This window comes from Garra rufa, chromosome 3 (genome assembly GCF_049309525.1).
Source record: "Garra rufa chromosome 3, GarRuf1.0, whole genome shotgun sequence".
Classification (NCBI taxonomy): domain Eukaryota; kingdom Metazoa; phylum Chordata; class Actinopteri; order Cypriniformes; family Cyprinidae; genus Garra; species Garra rufa.
The window spans coordinates 19,557,441-19,576,190 of record NC_133363.1 but is presented as its reverse complement, the minus strand read 5'-3'; the positions used below and the strand labels follow the sequence as shown (position 1 = coordinate 19,576,190).

Below are 18,750 nucleotides of genomic sequence, written 5' to 3'. Positions count from 1 at the left end.
ATATATATATATAATATATATATATATATATATATATATATATATATATATATATATATATACATATAGCCTTTTTTGCAAATACAGGTAATTTACCATAGATATATTATGTTTTGTAACATTAATGACAGTTACAGCGCCAGCTGTAGTCAGATCTCCTTAAAACTTTGCAGGCTTGTTTAGAATGACCGGTGCTCACTAGATTTTGTGAAGTTTTAAGTTTTCCCTTTAGGCTTTATAGGATTTTGGGTAAATTCGGACAGGCCCCCTTTTCTGAACAACCTCGTTACAGCTTCCCAAAGGGTAAATTTTAACATTTTTGGATAATTATTGCCCTAGAGAGTCCAGAGAATTGTACTGCAATGTTTTTTTTTTTTCCAAATTGAGTGAAAAACCTAGGACTAATTTGCAAAAGTTGTTTCTTTATATCTTCTCAATCATTTAACAAACAATTTAATTGACAGCAGTGATTCTATAGGCAAAGTTGTTCAGAGTGAGGAGTTCTGTCATATAATATGAATAGCGAGTGTATATGTGAAAAACTGCAATTCAAAATTGTTTATGCCCTTGAAAAATGTGTGTGTGTGTGTGTGTGTGTGTGGTGTGTGTACCTGGTATTCATCACGTTGTGGGGACCAAATGTCCCCACAAGGATAGGAATACCAGTAGATTTTGACCTTGTAGGGACATTTCTCAGGTCCCCATGAGGAAACAGGCTTATAAATCATGCACAATGAGTTTTTTTGAGGAAATAAAAGTGTGCACAATCTCCTGTGAGGGCTAGGTTTAGGTGTAGGGTAGGTGTAGGGCGATAGAAAATACAGTTTGTACAGTGTGTGTGTGTGTGTGTGTGTGTGTGTGTGTGTGTGTGTCTGTGTCTGTGTGTGTGTATTTTTGGAGAACAGTGCAAAGATTTAATGCAGAAGGGCAGATGATGTTATTAAACCGAGTAAACAGTCTTGACTGCCTCAGCTCTAAAAACCCAAGCTTAGTGGTGACCTTTGCAAATATGCAGCTCTCTCCTGTCAGTGAGCCTTAGACAGATGCTGCTGCACTAATGTTGGAGTTCTGCTCTTTCCCAGCAATAATCATCTTTCTAACTTCCTGACTTTCAGGAAGGTAAGCATGTTAAACATTAATTTATCTGATTTATGAGTTAATCAACTGCTCTTCTTTATAACTATATATCTATACAACCTCCTTCCAGAGGCCTGAGCACAAAAGGGAGGCTAACAGTGTACTTTGCCACATATACTGCTAAACAAAACCATTCATCATAAACAATATTTTCTCTAAAATGGGCAGAGTCACATAAGGTACCAGAAAGCAAGTCTTGCCTCTGAGACCCATTTGTAATGAATGCTGTCTGTGTCTGCTGTCTGTGGTCTGTCACCAACAGTCAGTGAAAGACTAAAGCATTTATGAAAAAAAGCTTTATGATACTGTTTAACATGGGATAAATTAATATCTGAGTGAAACTTATGTCTAATGACTATTTTAAGCAGGTAACAATATATCAGGATAACTGGTTATAGTCATCCAATCTAGTTTTGCCTTAAATATGTTTAGCAGCATTAATTTAAAGTGAACTAATCAGGAGATTTAACTTCTTGAAGATGGTTCTAGTGTGCTGTGCTTTAGCATGCTAACATTAACAATAACTGCTTTATGCCAGTATATCAGTCTCTGCGAAGTTGCATCTCTAAATACATTCACATGTAGCACCTACAACCATCAAATCCACCACTTTCAGCAAATAAATCGCTCATATTAATTCACTGTGAAGTTCCTATGAATTTGGCCGCAGATTGCTCATCCAGATGGTCAGTCTTGCGGTAGCCTGAAAAAGGTTTGTGAAGTTCCACTTATGACCCTTTGAGAAACCAAAGTTTAATGAAGGGTAAATGAGATGGACCTAAAACATTTGGAAATACAGTTAGAAGTCAAAATGCAAATAAGCACATATTCAATTTTCTATCATGTTGTTTGCTCATCTTTATCTTTCATGATATTTTTAGCCATTATATAAATGAGTGATGCATTAATGGCCTTAAACATGAATACATGAACAAAATTCATCACAAATACACTTTTGCTTTTGTCTGTGTATTTTTGTGATGAGTGTAAAAAAAAAAAAAAAAAAAAAAACAGAAAAGGGGGGCTTGATCTGGACTGGGTTGGGGGGGGGGGGTGTTGGACAATTGCAAGTATAGGTTGTACATAGTAATATTTAATGAAGAGGTGGGTTGAAAATAAAGGAAACGTTTACCTTTGCCAAGAAATCCCCAAAGCCTCCTCTGAGCCATATGACCTGATGTTTTGATTCACGGGCCAGTCACAAATCCTCAGCTGTCAATCAAACACCTCTCAGTCAGACAACTGGGCTAGCACAACGGCACTAATACACATTTAGCATGCAACAAGACCTGGAGCAAGACCTAAGCTCATCTCAAAACATATTCTTACATTTATCTGATGATAATCTTACATAAATAGATTAAGAAAACACCATCATTAATGGTCAGGATAAATAATTCTAAATGATCTTAAATCTTACGTTCTGGGCCTAATTTAAATTACAATTAGATTCCATTAAAGAAAGTTGCCATCAAAATGTAAACAAACAAAAGGCAATAGTCACATGTGTCATGCAATAAAATTAGTGGTCTAATTATTAACCATCCTGAAAGCAAAAGAAGAGGTTAGTATACAAAAATGGGGGCTGGGTTACATAGAAGTTATTCAGCTATCCCAGAATGCACTGGAATGGGAGGAGGCACATGCATTCCAAGTGGTACATGCAGTTACAAACACTTCATTGCTGTTAGAAATTGTCAAAGCAACTTGTTTTCACTGAAGCATACCTAGAAACATGCTATGTGAGAAACTGATCTTGGTCAGTAAAGTCAAATTGTTTTTGGTCACAATTTAATAAATCACCAATTTTTGAAAATATCAAGTGTATGAGAGGGAAAAATAAAGAAATAAATGATCATATTTACACACAAGCATGCAACAAGCTGTATGCATGAACGTGTGAGAAGCCATCCACAAAAAACAAAGAGTAAATCTTGACACTTGGTGGAACATTCCACTTGCTAATGCACCCTGTCAGATACTCAAATGGTAAACAAGCCTTCATCACTGTCAATAGCTCTTGCCATTTCTGGAAAGCAAATCAAATCTGTATTCCATTGCAATGTATCTAGAAAGGCAAATTGATTTTCTATATTTACTTTAAATATGCTTTAATGCTCACCAAAGAGTTTCAGGTGGCTAAAATACAAATAGTCTGATATTTAGACTGATAATCTGATATTTTCCAGAGTGAAAGAAACATTAGCTGAGCAACTCCAACACTGAACACAAATTTTAATTGTAGCATGGGGTCCTGTCAAAAGTTTGGAGTCTGTAAGATTTTTTAAGTGTTTTTCAAAATAAGTCTCTTATGCTCAAGGCTGCATTTATTTGGTCAAAAATGTGGTAAAAATTTTGATATTTTAAAATACGATAAATCCAGATTTCAAATACATGTTTTCTGTTTTAATATTTTTAAAATGTTATTTATTTCTGTAATAGCAAAGCTACATTTTCAGTCTTCAGTGTTACACAATCCTTCAGAAATCATTCTAATAAAAAATGACTTGGCGCTCAAGTAACATTTCTTATTACTATCAATTTTCATATTATCAAACTTTAATAGATTAATATAGTATACATTATTTTATCAAATGATTCTCTGATGGAGAATAGAACAGCCTTTTTATATAGTAATTTGTTTTAACAATGTATAAACAATGTATAAACTTTCCCCATCAATTTTTATCAATAATTAAATATAAATCAATCAATCAGTCTTACTGAACTTACACAATTGAATGGTATTGTATTCCTAAGCTTTAATTAAAAACAAAAAAAGTGCCATTAAGCTTGACAGGTTTCCAGAGAATGACTAATAGAAAAATATGTGAGGTATTTTCACATTGCTATGTGCGGATATCCACCTCCGTCAGTACTGCCAACCCTACTTTAACAAACTCTAGCAACAAGCATGTATGTGTGTGTGTGAGAGAGAGACAGAGAGAGAGAGAGAGTGTTCTCGAGTGACCTGAAGCCAGAAAACAATGGCACTGGGGCAAAGCTATGAGACTGTTTTGGTAGTGCACATTCCTTCATCCTGTTTTGGTCGACCTCACACGTTGAAAAAACACACATACAATATGTGCTGAAAGGCTCCTAGATGTGTTGTACTGCATGTATCCTCAGTGTAAAAATGTACTGAGGGTTGGGTATTAAGAGTGGGATTTAACAGGGGTGATTTTAAGTTTTCAGATTTGTTTAAACAGATTGAAAACACAAACCACACATATCCTAGAAAGAGTAATACTTGTTAAAAAAAGGTTTCTCTCCCACAAATATACCTTAAATTTTAACCTAAGCACAAGCGTGATGTTTCCAAATTATTATTTATTTTAGTAGAGCACAGCTATTAACTACAATGGAACATCTAAAATGCCACAGTGACATATAAAATGCCATAGCATGTTGATATTAAACGCATAATAGGCTAGACTCGAGGTCGGTGGTTATCTCATCACGGGTGCCATCTGTCACTGGCAGCAGAGGATACAATGATAAACCATGGCACCGCTAGCACCTTCACAGCTGTGAGTAGTGGCTGCTTTAGCATGTTTGCATTAGATAAAGTCAAATAAGATTGTGATCACTGGTCGAGAGTCAGACGGAAGGCAAATGGTGAAAGAGAAAGGGAAGAACCCCTGGGGAAAGCAGCTAATGAAATCTTTTCCTCATTGGTGTTTTCACAAACACAATACACAGGGGTATCAGTCTAGAGCAGGTGCTGCTGGGTTATGTGCATGAATGCTCATCTGTCATTTTCCCCTGTGTGTTTGGGTTTGGTGTAAGTTGTGAATGAGCTTGATTTAACAACAGTGTTATTGTGATGTTCACACTATAAGGACATCTGTCAATAACTGGCCTGCTGTCTGTCTGATAGATTATGGCTACAAATATGCACATCTAGCTCTACAAACGTCATACCACCAAACCACTAAACAAAACACATGCCCATTCATTGACTGCACTAGCTATCTATTTATCTTTAAACTGTTACATTCATATACTACATATTAATTTCTTTCTTCAGCAAAAAAAAAAAGACTGGAAGATTGCTTGGAATTATATATAGGCATGCATTTTGCTTTTTTACATGATCAGCTTCTATAATTTGAGTAGTGGGTAATATTACATTATTATTAAAAAAACTGTAAGCAAGCAATATATATTCGTCATATCTAACTGTTATATTGATTGGCCAGTTGGTTCCAGTTATCGTCTGAAGCTGAAATTCCCAAAATGTCATAAATTTTGGGTGATTATTTAAATTCAACTATTTTTATAGGTCTCATTTTGGCATAAATTCTGCGCCTTACTTTCTAGATATTGGTGTCAGCCTTTGAAAAGCCAATGCCAGTTGACCACTGAAGCTTTCTTTTTTTAGGTACAGTCAACACCCCGCCACAGCTCTGTGCAACACTGTCCCTATTTTGGTTGAGTCGTCTTTATGGCTTATCACAGGAAATTGTCCATTACTCTAATGGTCACCATCCCAAAGCTGCCACTACACAGTCTGAGCACCATCATACAGTGTCATACATCATGTGTGCTGTGACAACAGACAACAAGCACATTATACGAAGGAAGTCTCTACTTCTCACATAGGGGCTATAATTATACAGATGGTTCTTGTAAATTAAATAGGCTCAAAGAGTTGCTATGGGACCGATAGATTATTTATGTATGGACAAGGCATGAATGTTTATGTAATGGAGTCATTACAGTGAGGGTGTGTTTGAGCATATACAGAGCCCCTCTCAATGCTAGAAGAGGAATACAGGGATAGAGAGAGGACAGAAAAGGACAGAAAAGAAAGGAAACAAAGAACACAAAATGATGTAAAGAGAGAGAGAAAAAAGCTTGTATTTGAGCGAACAGTCAGAGAATGAGAGGAGGCATTAAGCAACAGAGAGAGAGAAAGAAAGTGTCCCGCTGAGCGTCTGGAGCTTTCTCAGTTTCCAGACGGCCTGGCTGAGCTGTAGGCAGCACCCTGCCCCACAGCATGCTGGGAAAGGAGCGCTACGGGTCTGTAAGGTGACGCCATGACGACGGCTGTAATCCATACGCCCCACGTGTCACACCGCATGCTCTGACAAAAGCCCAGCAGGCGAACACAGGTGTCAATACATCTCATAATATCCTATGATAAATCACCCAAAATAAAGGCTGCTGTGTACGGGAGACATTATTTACCCAACGAATGCACCCGCTCAATGGCTGCAGGTTAACTCGAGTCGGGACTGGCTATACAATTCTCACTTTCAAGGACAAACAAAAGCTCCGGCTCATATAAACATGATGGATGGTTGATATATCATGCTGTCTACATCTGATCCCTCTCCCAGTTAAGTGAACTAGAGCTAAAACAAAAGGCATTAAGCCGTATGAGACACTACAGCAGCTGTGGTGCCTGTATGTGATACCTGCTAAAAGATATTCTAATCACTCATTCATCCAGCTCATGTACTGAATCACTTTTATGAATATCAAGTTCCTCCATCTGTCCATCGTTTTGACCTTCTGCATTTTTATAAAATAATTCTTAATTAAGAAAACAGTCTCATGTTTTTTAAAAAAAAAAAAAAAATTCAATAAGGCCTGCAGCATTGTCACTGATGGTGCGCTGTGCATTTCTTGGCCCTGTCCAAGTATGCCAAACCAGAAAGCAATAAAAGCAAGGCTTGCCATTACTGTAACTCAGGAGCAGGGCAAGAGAAAACCACTAATTATGATGTCGCCGCGTGCAGATGAATTCAATTAAAGGAGGGTGGAAAATACTGGCCTCAGACCAGCCCTTTCATGCTGCAGAAGACGGGTGCGTGCACACACACACACACACACACACACACACACACACTGGTTTACATGTTTTATGGGGACATTCCATAGGCGTAATGGTTTTTATACTGTACAAACCGTATTTTCTATCGCCCTAAACCTACCCTACACCTAAACCTAGCCCTCACAGGAGATTGTGCAAACTTTTACTTCCTCAAAAAAACTCATTGTGCATGATTTATAAGCCTGTTTCCTCATGGGGACCTGAGAAATGTCCCCACAAGGTCAAAATTTACTGGTATTCCTATCCTTGTGGGGACATTTGGTCCCCACAATGTGATGAATACCAGGTACACACACACACACACACACACACACACACACACACACACACACACACACACATAATCCAAATCCGTTAAAGGATTATTAGGCTGCATTATTTAGGTCAACCGGAACCAGGGACACTTCCTATAACACCTGATGTACTCGTTGCATCAGAAGAAGAATGGCATCTACGCTAATATTAGCCACCTGTATCCAGATCAGACGGTCACTGCAGTCTCCCGGATCTAGTCCGTGCCCATCAGCACCCAGAGATATCCTCTACAGCCCTGAATGTCAGCAGAGACCACATCAAAGACAGATCATCAGTGAAGACCTCATCAACTAGACGGCCATCGACGCAAGACAGCGAAAACCAGATGAGTCCTCTCCAATCTGATTTTGTGGCAACTTGGAACTCTTGCATCTACATTAATATTAGTCTGTTTGTTTCTTATTCCCAGGTCACCATAGCCACCAGATCCAGTCCGTATCCAGATCAGATGGTCACTGCAGTCCCCCGGATCCAGTCCAAACCTAGAGCAGATGGTGGATCAACACCTACAGCCGAATGTCAGCGGATACCGTGTCAACTAGATGAGCCCCAGAGACAGATCATCAAGAAAGAACTCCTACCCTAAACGGCCACCGGCACAAGGCCATGGGAACCAGATGAGTCCTCCCCAATTTGACTTTGTTGCAATATGGAACTCTTGCATTATTATTGACATTTTATTTTATTATTTTAATACTGTAAGGTTACTTTGACACAACTTGTATTGTAAAAAGCGCTGCATAAATAATCTTGACTTGACTTGACTTGACTTGACACACACACACACACACACACACACACACTATACTATTACTCTTTTTACAATACTAAATGTTTTGCCAAAAAAGATCATTTCAATATGCCTTATAAGCCGGGCATGACATAAACCAAATCGCTCACGTTAAGCACTGCATTTAGCCGTATATCATTATGTCCACCTAGAGACAATGCTAGCTATTGTTCCACAGTAGTTTTAACACTGTAAGACAAGATCAGTTTTATGTTGGAATGGGTCTCAAGGGAGGTGATCGCAATAGTTTAACAAACATCCCGTGCTATGAATAAATCCATTATGTATATGTATGTTATGTGCAATAATGTATAATATGTATTATGTAATTTCTACAGCAGCCCCAAAAAATATTTTGAGCACTTCCTGGTTGTCAACTGATGGTGGAACATTTTCATAGCTAACGTGAGGCATCTGAGGTTACTCTGCCAGGACACCTGAATAAACCTCATACATCCACAAAAATGACACTAAAACCAGTTGGTTAATCCCAAAATTATATATATAAAAAAAAGAAGTTCTGAGAAAATGTCTAGCATCATTTGTTGGTTTGATATTTTGTATATAATACAAAGATATTTATAAATTTTCACTTGTGGCTTAGTATTTATTTAGAGAGTATTTAAATTGAAATACATATATAAGGTAAAGTTTTAGCTTATTACTGAGAATTTGGACTCTGTATCTATGAATTTATGGAAACCAACAGATCCTTCATAAAACTGACATTCACCCACAAAAACCATAAACCTCTAAATGTGACTGTGGTTACAGAGCAAGTGGAAAGACAAGCTCAATAACAGTGACTAACAGAGAAAATTTTGCCAGGAATGCCATTAAACACTTTATATGCAGCACCTCAGAATATGTTATATGTGCCCAGCAGACACAATTGATTAACAAATGCTGACACAAAACAAACTTTCAGACAGCAGGAGTTTCCTCCTTATTCTTTCAGGGCCACGACAGTGCCTAAAATTCATTACCAGTTTATTTGTCTGACAGCTCTGAAACCTGTTGGGAATACAGAACAGTTGGATGGGGATTTGAGAAAGAACAGGGGAAGGGACAGGGAGGAAAAAAGAGAAAGGTAAAGAGGATGGGACATGTCTCACCTGTTGCTGATGAAGAAAGGCTGGGTCTCTGGAGCTCAGTCCCACAAAACGGTTGGCTGTGGGAGTGCCTGGAGCCGAATAACCTAAATATACCACACACGTTCAATCAGTATTAAATATATTAATACAGCTTGTAGCTTGTGTAATGCATCAGTGTTCAAAAGTTTGGGGTCCGTATTTTTTATTTCATTTTTTTTGTACTATAATTTAGACATAAATACTAAACAGAACACTGTTTTCAACTGTGATAAGAAATGTTTCTTACCACATTTCTAACGGTAGTGTAGAAGCAAGAGAAACTCACCTTCTGAGGATGTGGTGATTGGCTTGGTGTCAGCCATTGAGAGAGACACTGGTCTGACAGTGCCGTGGTGGGGCGAGGGGGCCAGCACCGGCGTGAAGTGACCGGGCACTTTCCCCAGTACCTGACCACTGCTGTTCGGCTATGGCATTCAAAGAAAAAGCAGTCTGTTAGCACACCAGGCCACAAGGTGAAATGTTTTTTAAATTAAGCTACTGATCATGTTAACACATTAATGCAAACTTTTGATGTTCTTTCATCTTCCGGCATCTGCACTAGATAGCTGAGTGTGCATTTTTCATGACTCATTCCAAGCTGATACAAAAAAACAGAAATAGAGGGGGTTGAAGGAACACAGGATGGAGAGGGAGACACAGAGTGAGCGTCTACCTCCTTCCCCTCCTGACTGCAGGAGACAGACTTGACTGAATTCACATAGCGGGGCCCTAAGTTCAAAACTCAAACAGGCCTTTATGAAAGAGAATGGTGTCCATGGGGTTCCCCAATGTGAATAGAATGTTTAATTAGGGTGTAATATAATCTGCGTTAAAGCAAGCATAAAAACATCCTGGCTCCCATCCACCCGATTATATGCCCCCTGTTATTTGCAGAGCGATCTCCCCCCACCAAGCTCAGGACCCCGGCAACGGCAAATATTTACGACCTTTATCGTTCCCTGCGGTTTCTCCCGAGTAACAGTTCCAGCGCGCTATGCCTCGTCCAGTCTATGAGCCCTTTGTTTACTGTTCGAGCGGCGGGGATATAAAACTCAGTAGTATCACGACCTTGCTTCAGTCACACAGAGAAAGAAGAAATCCCTCAGACAATCAGCGCCGTGTTTCCCAACATGTCAAATCACAGCAGATATTTCTCACACCATTTTGATTATAATTCCTAATACATTTGTTTAAAACAGAATTATTTTTCACAGGTTAAACAATGGGAGAGTGTGACTGTGATGAAATTAGATACTTTTACTGGATCATAGTTTAAGCAACATAAAATATGCATCAACTGCTTTCAAGCATATTAACCATCTGCAATATCATCCAAAATAAAAGGAGTTTAAATTTCCGCTTAACAAAATGTTTGGAGAGACTTGGTCTTTTTTAAGATTTTGTGGTACTAATTAAGATGACAGTCTGAGTTGCTTGGCAGAGATGCAGAAAATGTGGCCTCACCAAGAGCCCAATCAATCACCTGCTATAAAGGAGGAGTTAGCCACCATGACCACAGCAGAGTCAAAAAACTGAGCATGTTTGAAGTCCTTAAATTAACAGGAATGAGGTAAAAGCTTGTTTCTTTACATATTCTTTACATGTTTTTTCTTTGGCCTTATACTCCATAATGAAGACATAATGGCCCATATAATAGTATTAGATTTTATAATAGCACAATAAATATAATAACTAATCCCTTAACTTTTTCTCAATTCATTGGGAAATCTCAACTCCAGTAAAACATTTAGTAACAGTAGTTTTCAGAGTTGGAGACACATTGAACACATATGTGTTTGTGCTAATACGCAGTGGCTGCCCTGGTTGGAGTGTTTATTGACTTGCTTTTGTTGTTGCATTTTTTCCCCTCTTTCTTTTCGTTCCCCTTCGTTTCATTTACGCTGCTGCTGGTAAACAGTCACCACAGCGATGGAGAGCCATCGTTTGGCACCACGCTCGGCTCAGAGCTGATTTAGACAAGGCGCTGACAGAGAAAACCACTAATGATTTTGTGTTCGTTAGCTAAACTGGGTCAATTACCGTGCTGAAACAATGTGGCCTGTTAATCAAACTTGAGCCTAAAGCAGTGGGAACAACCAGAGACACCAAGACAGACAGGCAGCTAGAGGTAAAGGCAGAAAAAGAAGGAAATGGTGCTAAAGCACCTTTGTGTTTACAGCATGTGCTCTTACAATGAGGGTCTGATTAGCTTTAGGGGGTAGACCAGCTTTAGCTTGTGGTATGGTTAACACATGTGACAACACGATGACTATGATTGGAGAACTTATGGCACACATGCTAGTATGCAATACATGTGAATCTGCACGTTTAAGGAAAAGGAACATTTCAACTGAGACGTTAAACCAAAACCCTATTTTAACAGCTAGCATCTATTATGTATTGTGGACAATGCACACACAGTTACAAGATTTAAAGGCTCTGTTCCAGTACAGATAAACTGTACTAATTATGTATGATTGCATTAGGGTCGGGGTAAATGCACGTGTACGTTAGTCTTTGTGCATGTACATAGGTATGCAATACTCACCTGGCTGCTCTGTGGGCTGGACGGGTCGTAAGGCTGCATGTAGTTCTTGAGGGAGTCGGGTGGGTTGAGGTGCGGCGGGTAGCGGATGGCACCATGAGAGATGTAGGGCGAGGGGGCCGGGGGAAGGATGGCAGGGGCCGAGAACTGCAGCGGAGGTGGACTCCTGGTGGAAATTACTGCACATGCAGAGAGAACAACTACTTTACTAATAGATTTTAAGTAGACAACATGTAAACTCAAAGAAATTTATAAAGATGAGTCATTATCATAAGACCATGCCACATATTTACATAAAACCTATGTGAAAATATTTATAATTCTGTGTACAAGTTGGTCAGAAATGAACATATTTATGAGTTGAAAGGGGATTATTATGATAGTGGGGAGTGTAATTTAAGCCCTTAATTTAAGATTTTCCAAAGTCGTATCATTTAAAAACTTATGGTGAAAACTAATTGGTATTCATAATAAATCATTTGTCCACTGTTTATTTAAGAACAGGGGTGTAGACAATCCAACATAGTAGGTGGCAACATTGTTACACATCATCAAAACACAGTGTCAGCACGATGTGTAGCTACTACCTCCATACAAAATCATATCAGAGGAGATTTGGCAGACAAAAGTGAGACTCTTCCCGCACCCAAAAAAGTGGAAGTTTGCCAAAGTGGGAGTATTTTGGATTCCATAAAAAGAAGGGTTGCTAGACACCTTATTCTGCAGGAAGTGCCAATCAACAGTTAGTTCTTTTTGTATGCTTTTGTACAGTTATGGTTTCAAACTCTCTCTCCGCCCTGTATTTTGGGGGGAATTTTTTTGCCCTAGCGGCAGTGCTATAATGATAAAAGCATCAATTACGGTACACACCTAATGAATTCTTGTGTTGTACTAGCCCTACAATACATTCTATTTTTGTCAGGAAGTAAAAAAGAAAGAACGAATTTGAAATTTCCCATTTAAAAGGATAGTTCACCTGAAAATTCTGTAATCATTTACTCATTCTTGTGTTGTTCCAAACCTGTATGATTTTTTTTCTTCTGTTAAACACAAAAGAAAATATGTTTTTGAAAAATGTTGGTAACCCAACAGTTGCTAATAACCATTGATAGAATAATATAGCATAATATAATGCTACCAGCAACTGTTTGGTTACCAGCATTCTTCAAAATATGTTCTTTTGCATTCAACAGGAGAAGGAAATTCATGCAGGTTAGAAACAATTTCCAAATTCATAAATTAAATATGAAATTTTGAGTAGTTTAAGGTAGAATAAGCTTTAAGAATGCTGAGCAGAATTTGATCAGGGAAAAATTGTGAGAAGTACCGCTATGGCCGACGGTGGTCAGTCCTGGGTGGTGGTGCTGCGGGAAGGTGCTGAGCCGAGGTGAAGAGTCCTGCGGAGATGTGGGGCTGAATAATGGCTTCTCTGGCTTCTTCATGGTGGGAGAGGACATGTCTGCTGAAAAATAAAAAAGACAGGGGAGGTCAGATATAAGCTAAACTAAGTTCAGTGTAGGAAATTAAATCTACAGATGAGCAGAAGTACACATTTTTAAAATTGACTTTAAAAAGAAAAGAAAAAAGTTGACTAAATCATCATAAAAATGACTAAACTGAGCATCCAAGTAAAGGTATTTTGACATTTTCATGTCTCGTTATGTTTCTCTTTCGCGTTCCCTCTCTGTAGTGCAATGCAGGGTATAATCTATCTAGTTTGATTGTGTAAGGAAAACATTAACTTTATATCTTCCAACAAGAGTCAAAAAAAGTCTCTTCATCAGCAGACATGGAGGAGACATAGTGCTTGGCCTGCGTGTCTCTGGCGCTCCTCCCTGACAATCATAGATGAGATGAGAAAACAGAAAAGAAGGGGGGGGGGGGGGTAGCCGCAGTGAAATCAGAATAATGAAATAAGAAAAACTGAGGGAGGGGGAAGAAAACAGATCCGTGAGCTAATGACATTTCGGCAAGCACATCTCATGATGTATACTGTCTTAGATTGTGTGTTTGGATATGCGCAGATGCTTTAAATGAAGAAATGAATTGCTACACTACGTCTCTGTATATTTAACTTTATAAATGCTCCATCTCTCTCACTCTCTCTTAGCCTCAAGAGTTGTGATAGCAGGAAAAAGGTAAATGATCTCTCAAAAAGCACAAAGGAATTGGAATGTAGGGGGATTCCATGTGCCTCTGAGTCCTTCCCAGGGTCCAAAATGTACTTTTTCCCACTACTGCTTATGACAATAAAAACTAAGTTTCCTAAACATAATCTACAAATTTGCAGTTAAGGCATTTTAACAGTGTCTGGATACACCGGCTTTTACACTTTAAAAAAAAAAACACAATTTTCAAATAATGTTTTTGTCACACCTGTTACTGCAGAACAGCAGAAAAAAATATATAAAAGAATAAGCTGTTAGAAGGTAAGATGGTGCTCCCTCAGGAATATATTTACATGTGTTTGAGAAGAGAGGGAGAGAGCAAAAGAGGAAGAGAAGTAAGGTGGACGGGACATAGAGAGAAAGAAGATGAGTGGAAAAGAATTTGCTCTCTGAAAAACCTTCGCAAAAAGCCTAAACAAATGTGTGTGTGGAGAACATGTAACGAAAACACACATGTCAGAAAAACTGATGTATCAGTTTTTTTCAGGCCATATCAACAATTCCCAGGGCTGCTCCATACATGAAAAAAAAGGATGGAGATTTGTGGCCGAATCAAGATAGTGGTCTCACAAAGACATTTTCCTTTCAGTAAGTTGATTTGATATGAAATCAGAAAGGTATATTACTGTTTAAGTGTGTTTGTGTGTGAGGATTGGGTTTTGGCTGAGGCAGTTTCCTTCTGTCAAGTCCTCATATGGCTTTAATATTCATGTTTTGCTCTTTCTGATATGGGTTTTACAAAACAAACCACTTTCTCATGAGCTCTACCCTATCCCCATCCCATCTCTCACAACAGCTCATCAGGAAAATAACGGCATCAGACAAAATAAAATAAACAGAAAAAAAAATGCATAAATAAAATTACTTAATTACATTAATGAATATTTGGTCAGAAAAGCACCCAAACAAAAAACATTTTAAGTCACTGTTTTGGCAGATGAGTAAATCATTAAACAGAAATTGCAGCAATCCATTCAACTGCGTTTGTCAGTGTTTCCAACAAAGACTTTGAGGCTGTAATTTTGTATCACCTTATTTTCTTCATAATTAATCAAACTAAATTAACCTGTTAAATTGATAGCCCTAACATAAGCATCAAAAACTAGTGCATACAAGGAGGATAATAAATAACATTTGTTTAAAAAATAAAAGCAGTGAGTCCTCTTTTCAGGGAAAAGAGCATGGAACCTAAATTAATTACAGCTAAAAAAAAAAAAATTTAAATAGTTGAGTGTACATCTTTCTCTCTTGACTAAATGTTTTAAACTAATCTATTAAAACCTTCTTATAACAATCTTTTGGCAGGATCCAAACTGTCTATTGCAAAAAAATAGGTGACAGGCATAAGAGTGAGTGTGTAATGAAGGTAACTGATGGTGCAGACTCAGCGTTAGAATATGAGTTCTCACATTCCACCCCCATACCTCCACCACCCATCCCATCTGGATCTGATGTCTAAACTCAAAGGTCACAACCCTACTCTGACCTTTGACACACCCATTTTAAAAATCAGGTCAAGTTCAATAGTTGCCACACGCCAGACAAATCCCCTTTATGAAGGGGGAAACATGGATAATCAATTACCAACCCATGCAGACAGGAAACCAGGCTTGTCTGATCTACATCTGAAGGATTTGTTCTTATATGTATATTAAAGTTTTTTGTGTATATTGGTAATATTAGGCTTAAACTGAGCTTTAAAAAAACATTCCTGTAAATGTAGCCATTTAACTATACAAGAATGAAAACATACCCAACAGTGACACACACATGCCCACACAAAACAAGACTGCACAGATCCATCTGGCAAAAATGTGTCACTACTCCCTTAATAAATGAAGGTTTCACTCAAAACACAGAACAGGACAACTGTCTCTTTTTTCTAGTTATGCAGCACACTGGAAAGTAGCACACGCAAGAATGAAAATCCTTGTCACACTAGTCATACTTTCAGAAAATCATTATTTGTTGCTTTATAAGTATTCAGAAGGACAGCAGAGGTTATGAAAATGCCACAGGCTGATGCTGACTGATGGTTCGTTCAGTTTTCCACGAAGAGTTCACAAAGTGCTGCAAGAGTAAAGACCAGTTTATCAACATCACACTTAACCGAGATCTGAAGAGAGGGGAAAATCACACAGAAAACATCTTCACACAGAGGAGAGAGGGGTTAAGAGAGTAACAATGCTGAATAGGAGTAACTATAAATAGTTTCCGTCTCACCTTGGTCTCTCTCATGCCAGGGTCTGCTGGCCGGTGAACTAGGGGACGGGTAGAAGTCTGGCCCGGTGGGACTAGTCTCCATACTGTCCTCTTGGATCGTCTTAGGCCGCTTACTGCAGAGGACAGAAGAATGAACATTAACCTCCTATTGACTACACCCACCTGTGACATTTAAAATCATTTAAAAAAATAAAATTTGCCATTAGAATACAGGTCACAGAGTAATTAGGTCCTTATATAAGTTAACATAATTAGTTAACATAATAAATGTATTATGAAAGCAATTTGTATTAAAAAAAATACATTTTAATGAACACTGATATACAATGAAAGTAAATTTGTAGGTAAAATGTTCACAGATTTTTTTTACAGAAGTATTACTTATGTATTTATTTATTTTTAAATAATTATTTCTATAAAATAGTTCAGTTCAAAACATAGCTTCTGTTATGTTTGTTTAGCTGATCTTGGCAAAGTCTGGTTACAAAATCTATCTTTACTAATAATTGGATTAAAATGACAAGAAAACAATGTGTAATAATATATGTGTTTCGATGTGCTGTTTGAACATGTGTGCTAACCTGCCATGAGGGGACGAGAGGGACCGGTGTAAACTCACTCCTGAGTTCAGGTCTTGATAATACGGCTGACTTGGCATGTCAGCCATAGGGAAGTTCACTCCTGCACCCTGTGTGATAGGAGCTGGTGAGAAGAAAGAGAGAAAAAACAGTGGTTTGGAATATGTAAAAACATGGAGTAACTTACATCCTATATTTGGCATAAAGCGTCAATCAGCTAAATCGCTTTTGACACTTTTTTTCTCGCTCTCAGTTTGAATCTGTTTTTCAAGGCAACATTTGCATGAAGGCAAACCCAAACATGAGTCTAGCTGTAACTCAATCTAAGAGAGAACAGCCTGTAACAGTATGAAAAGGGCTGCAACAGTATGAAATGTGTCAGAGATATCATATCTACAGAGAAACCACAAGAGCCAGAGCACCATTCAGTGGTCTAACCACTGCCACTAGCCTCTTTGTTTACATACAATAGCATGACACAGCTAGTTTAGTCTTTTTGAAAAGATTGCTCAATACTATATTATGAAAGGTACATATACCAAAATGTCTATGTACCTTTCGTAATAAGAATAAGTGATTCATTAGATGACTAGCGTACACTGTAGAATTGAAGCTTCTTTCATATAAGCATCTTTCATATAACACATGTACCATGTTACCATAAGTTAACCATAAGTTTCTCTGAATACAAATATTTGTCAAATGCAATATAACTATATAACTTTCCCTGTAAATAAAACTGGAAAATATAGAATAATCACAGTTAGTTATTTATTCTGTCTTGTTATGATGATTTGTCCATGCAAAATTTAAAACATTTTTACCAAATTAATTTGGAAAGTTTGTGTAACTGTTTGTGAAATAGTGTTAAGAGTTTCATATCCAATTTTTGTTTGTTTGTTTGTTTGTTTGTTAGTTTTCTCTTTTGCAGTAAATAGTAAATTGCATCAAGTTTTAGCAGAATGTGTGTTCTCATGTATGACATGATATGGCCTGAGGGTCTTAGGTGAAGGAAACACATGTGAAATTACTGTCAGTCTCTGCTGGCAATGAGCCCAGGATCTGCTGCCGCCGCATTAATACAGTGAGCAGGTATGACATTTGTACTTAAAATGAGCAATCACAACAATCTGCACACACTTCATAACCTTATCTGAACTGCATTACAGGAGTACACAAAAGCCACTTCATAATATATTTAGGACCTTAAGTATGCAACTCCTTGAATAAACTGTCAGTTTATTCAAGGAGTTGACAGACAAACAGCTTTTTTTTGTGTGATACATGCAGTTTTCTCTAAGTCGTATGGCTTAATGCTTTATTGTAAAATGCATTTCCAAACAGCAGAGGATCATAGAGGCCACAATGATGGTGGTGTGTGTGTATGTGGGACAGATCGTGAGCGTTGTGTTACATTTAGGTGTGACATGGATCAGTTACAGCGTCACAGAGTGCATTCACCCTTAGGGTGAATACGAGCGTCTTTGTGTTTGTGTTTGCCCTGATAACCCCTTTGGCAATTTGTACAAATCTTGCCTGAGGGCAACATTGTCCTCAGCCATCAGAGAAAGATTCCTTCTGGAACATCTGTCATCCTCTTTGATGAAGGCAGGCATGTCTACACATAAACTTCTGCGTGTTTGTGCACCAAAACTAGTGAACACACACACACACACACACACACAAGACTCGCCAGACTGGATTTTCCACACATGTTCTGGGCAAGTCCCTCCCTTGCTAAATCAGGAATGCTTAGGCATAAAGCATGCTGGTTGTGTTGCTCTGTATGTTTACTTAGTTATACTTGTGGGATCAAACTGTCAAAACTAGAGATATCATCAAGATATCATCCGTAAATTTATTTGTAGATTATACATAAATTTATATAAATATAATCATAAAATGATGTTTTTTTTAATACTTATGCGAGTCACATTTTTAAAAATGTTCCAACACATACAGTAAAAAATGTCAACTTGTCAGCATTAATAAAGTGGTCCATGCTATTTGAATGTCATG

At 38.0% G+C, this 18,750-nt stretch overlaps 1 protein-coding gene across 1 annotated transcript in view; it reads right to left on the bottom strand.

Annotated features, from left to right (window-relative positions):
• Positions 1-2,265: 2,265 nt before the first annotated feature.
• The window catches only part of LOC141331516 (nuclear factor 1 B-type-like), a 66,350-nt gene continuing 49,865 nt past the window's right edge, over positions 2,266-18,750 (bottom strand). The window contains exons 5-11 of the mRNA XM_073836575.1: positions 16,735-16,855; positions 16,154-16,266; positions 13,090-13,224; positions 11,766-11,941; positions 9,504-9,642; positions 9,200-9,282; positions 2,266-2,349 (exon numbers count right to left, since the gene is read on the bottom strand). Coding sequence (XP_073692676.1) covers positions 2,266-2,349; positions 9,200-9,282; positions 9,504-9,642; positions 11,766-11,941; positions 13,090-13,224; positions 16,154-16,266; positions 16,735-16,855 — 851 coding nt within the window. The remainder of the gene's footprint in view (positions 2,350-9,199; positions 9,283-9,503; positions 9,643-11,765; positions 11,942-13,089; positions 13,225-16,153; positions 16,267-16,734; positions 16,856-18,750) is intronic.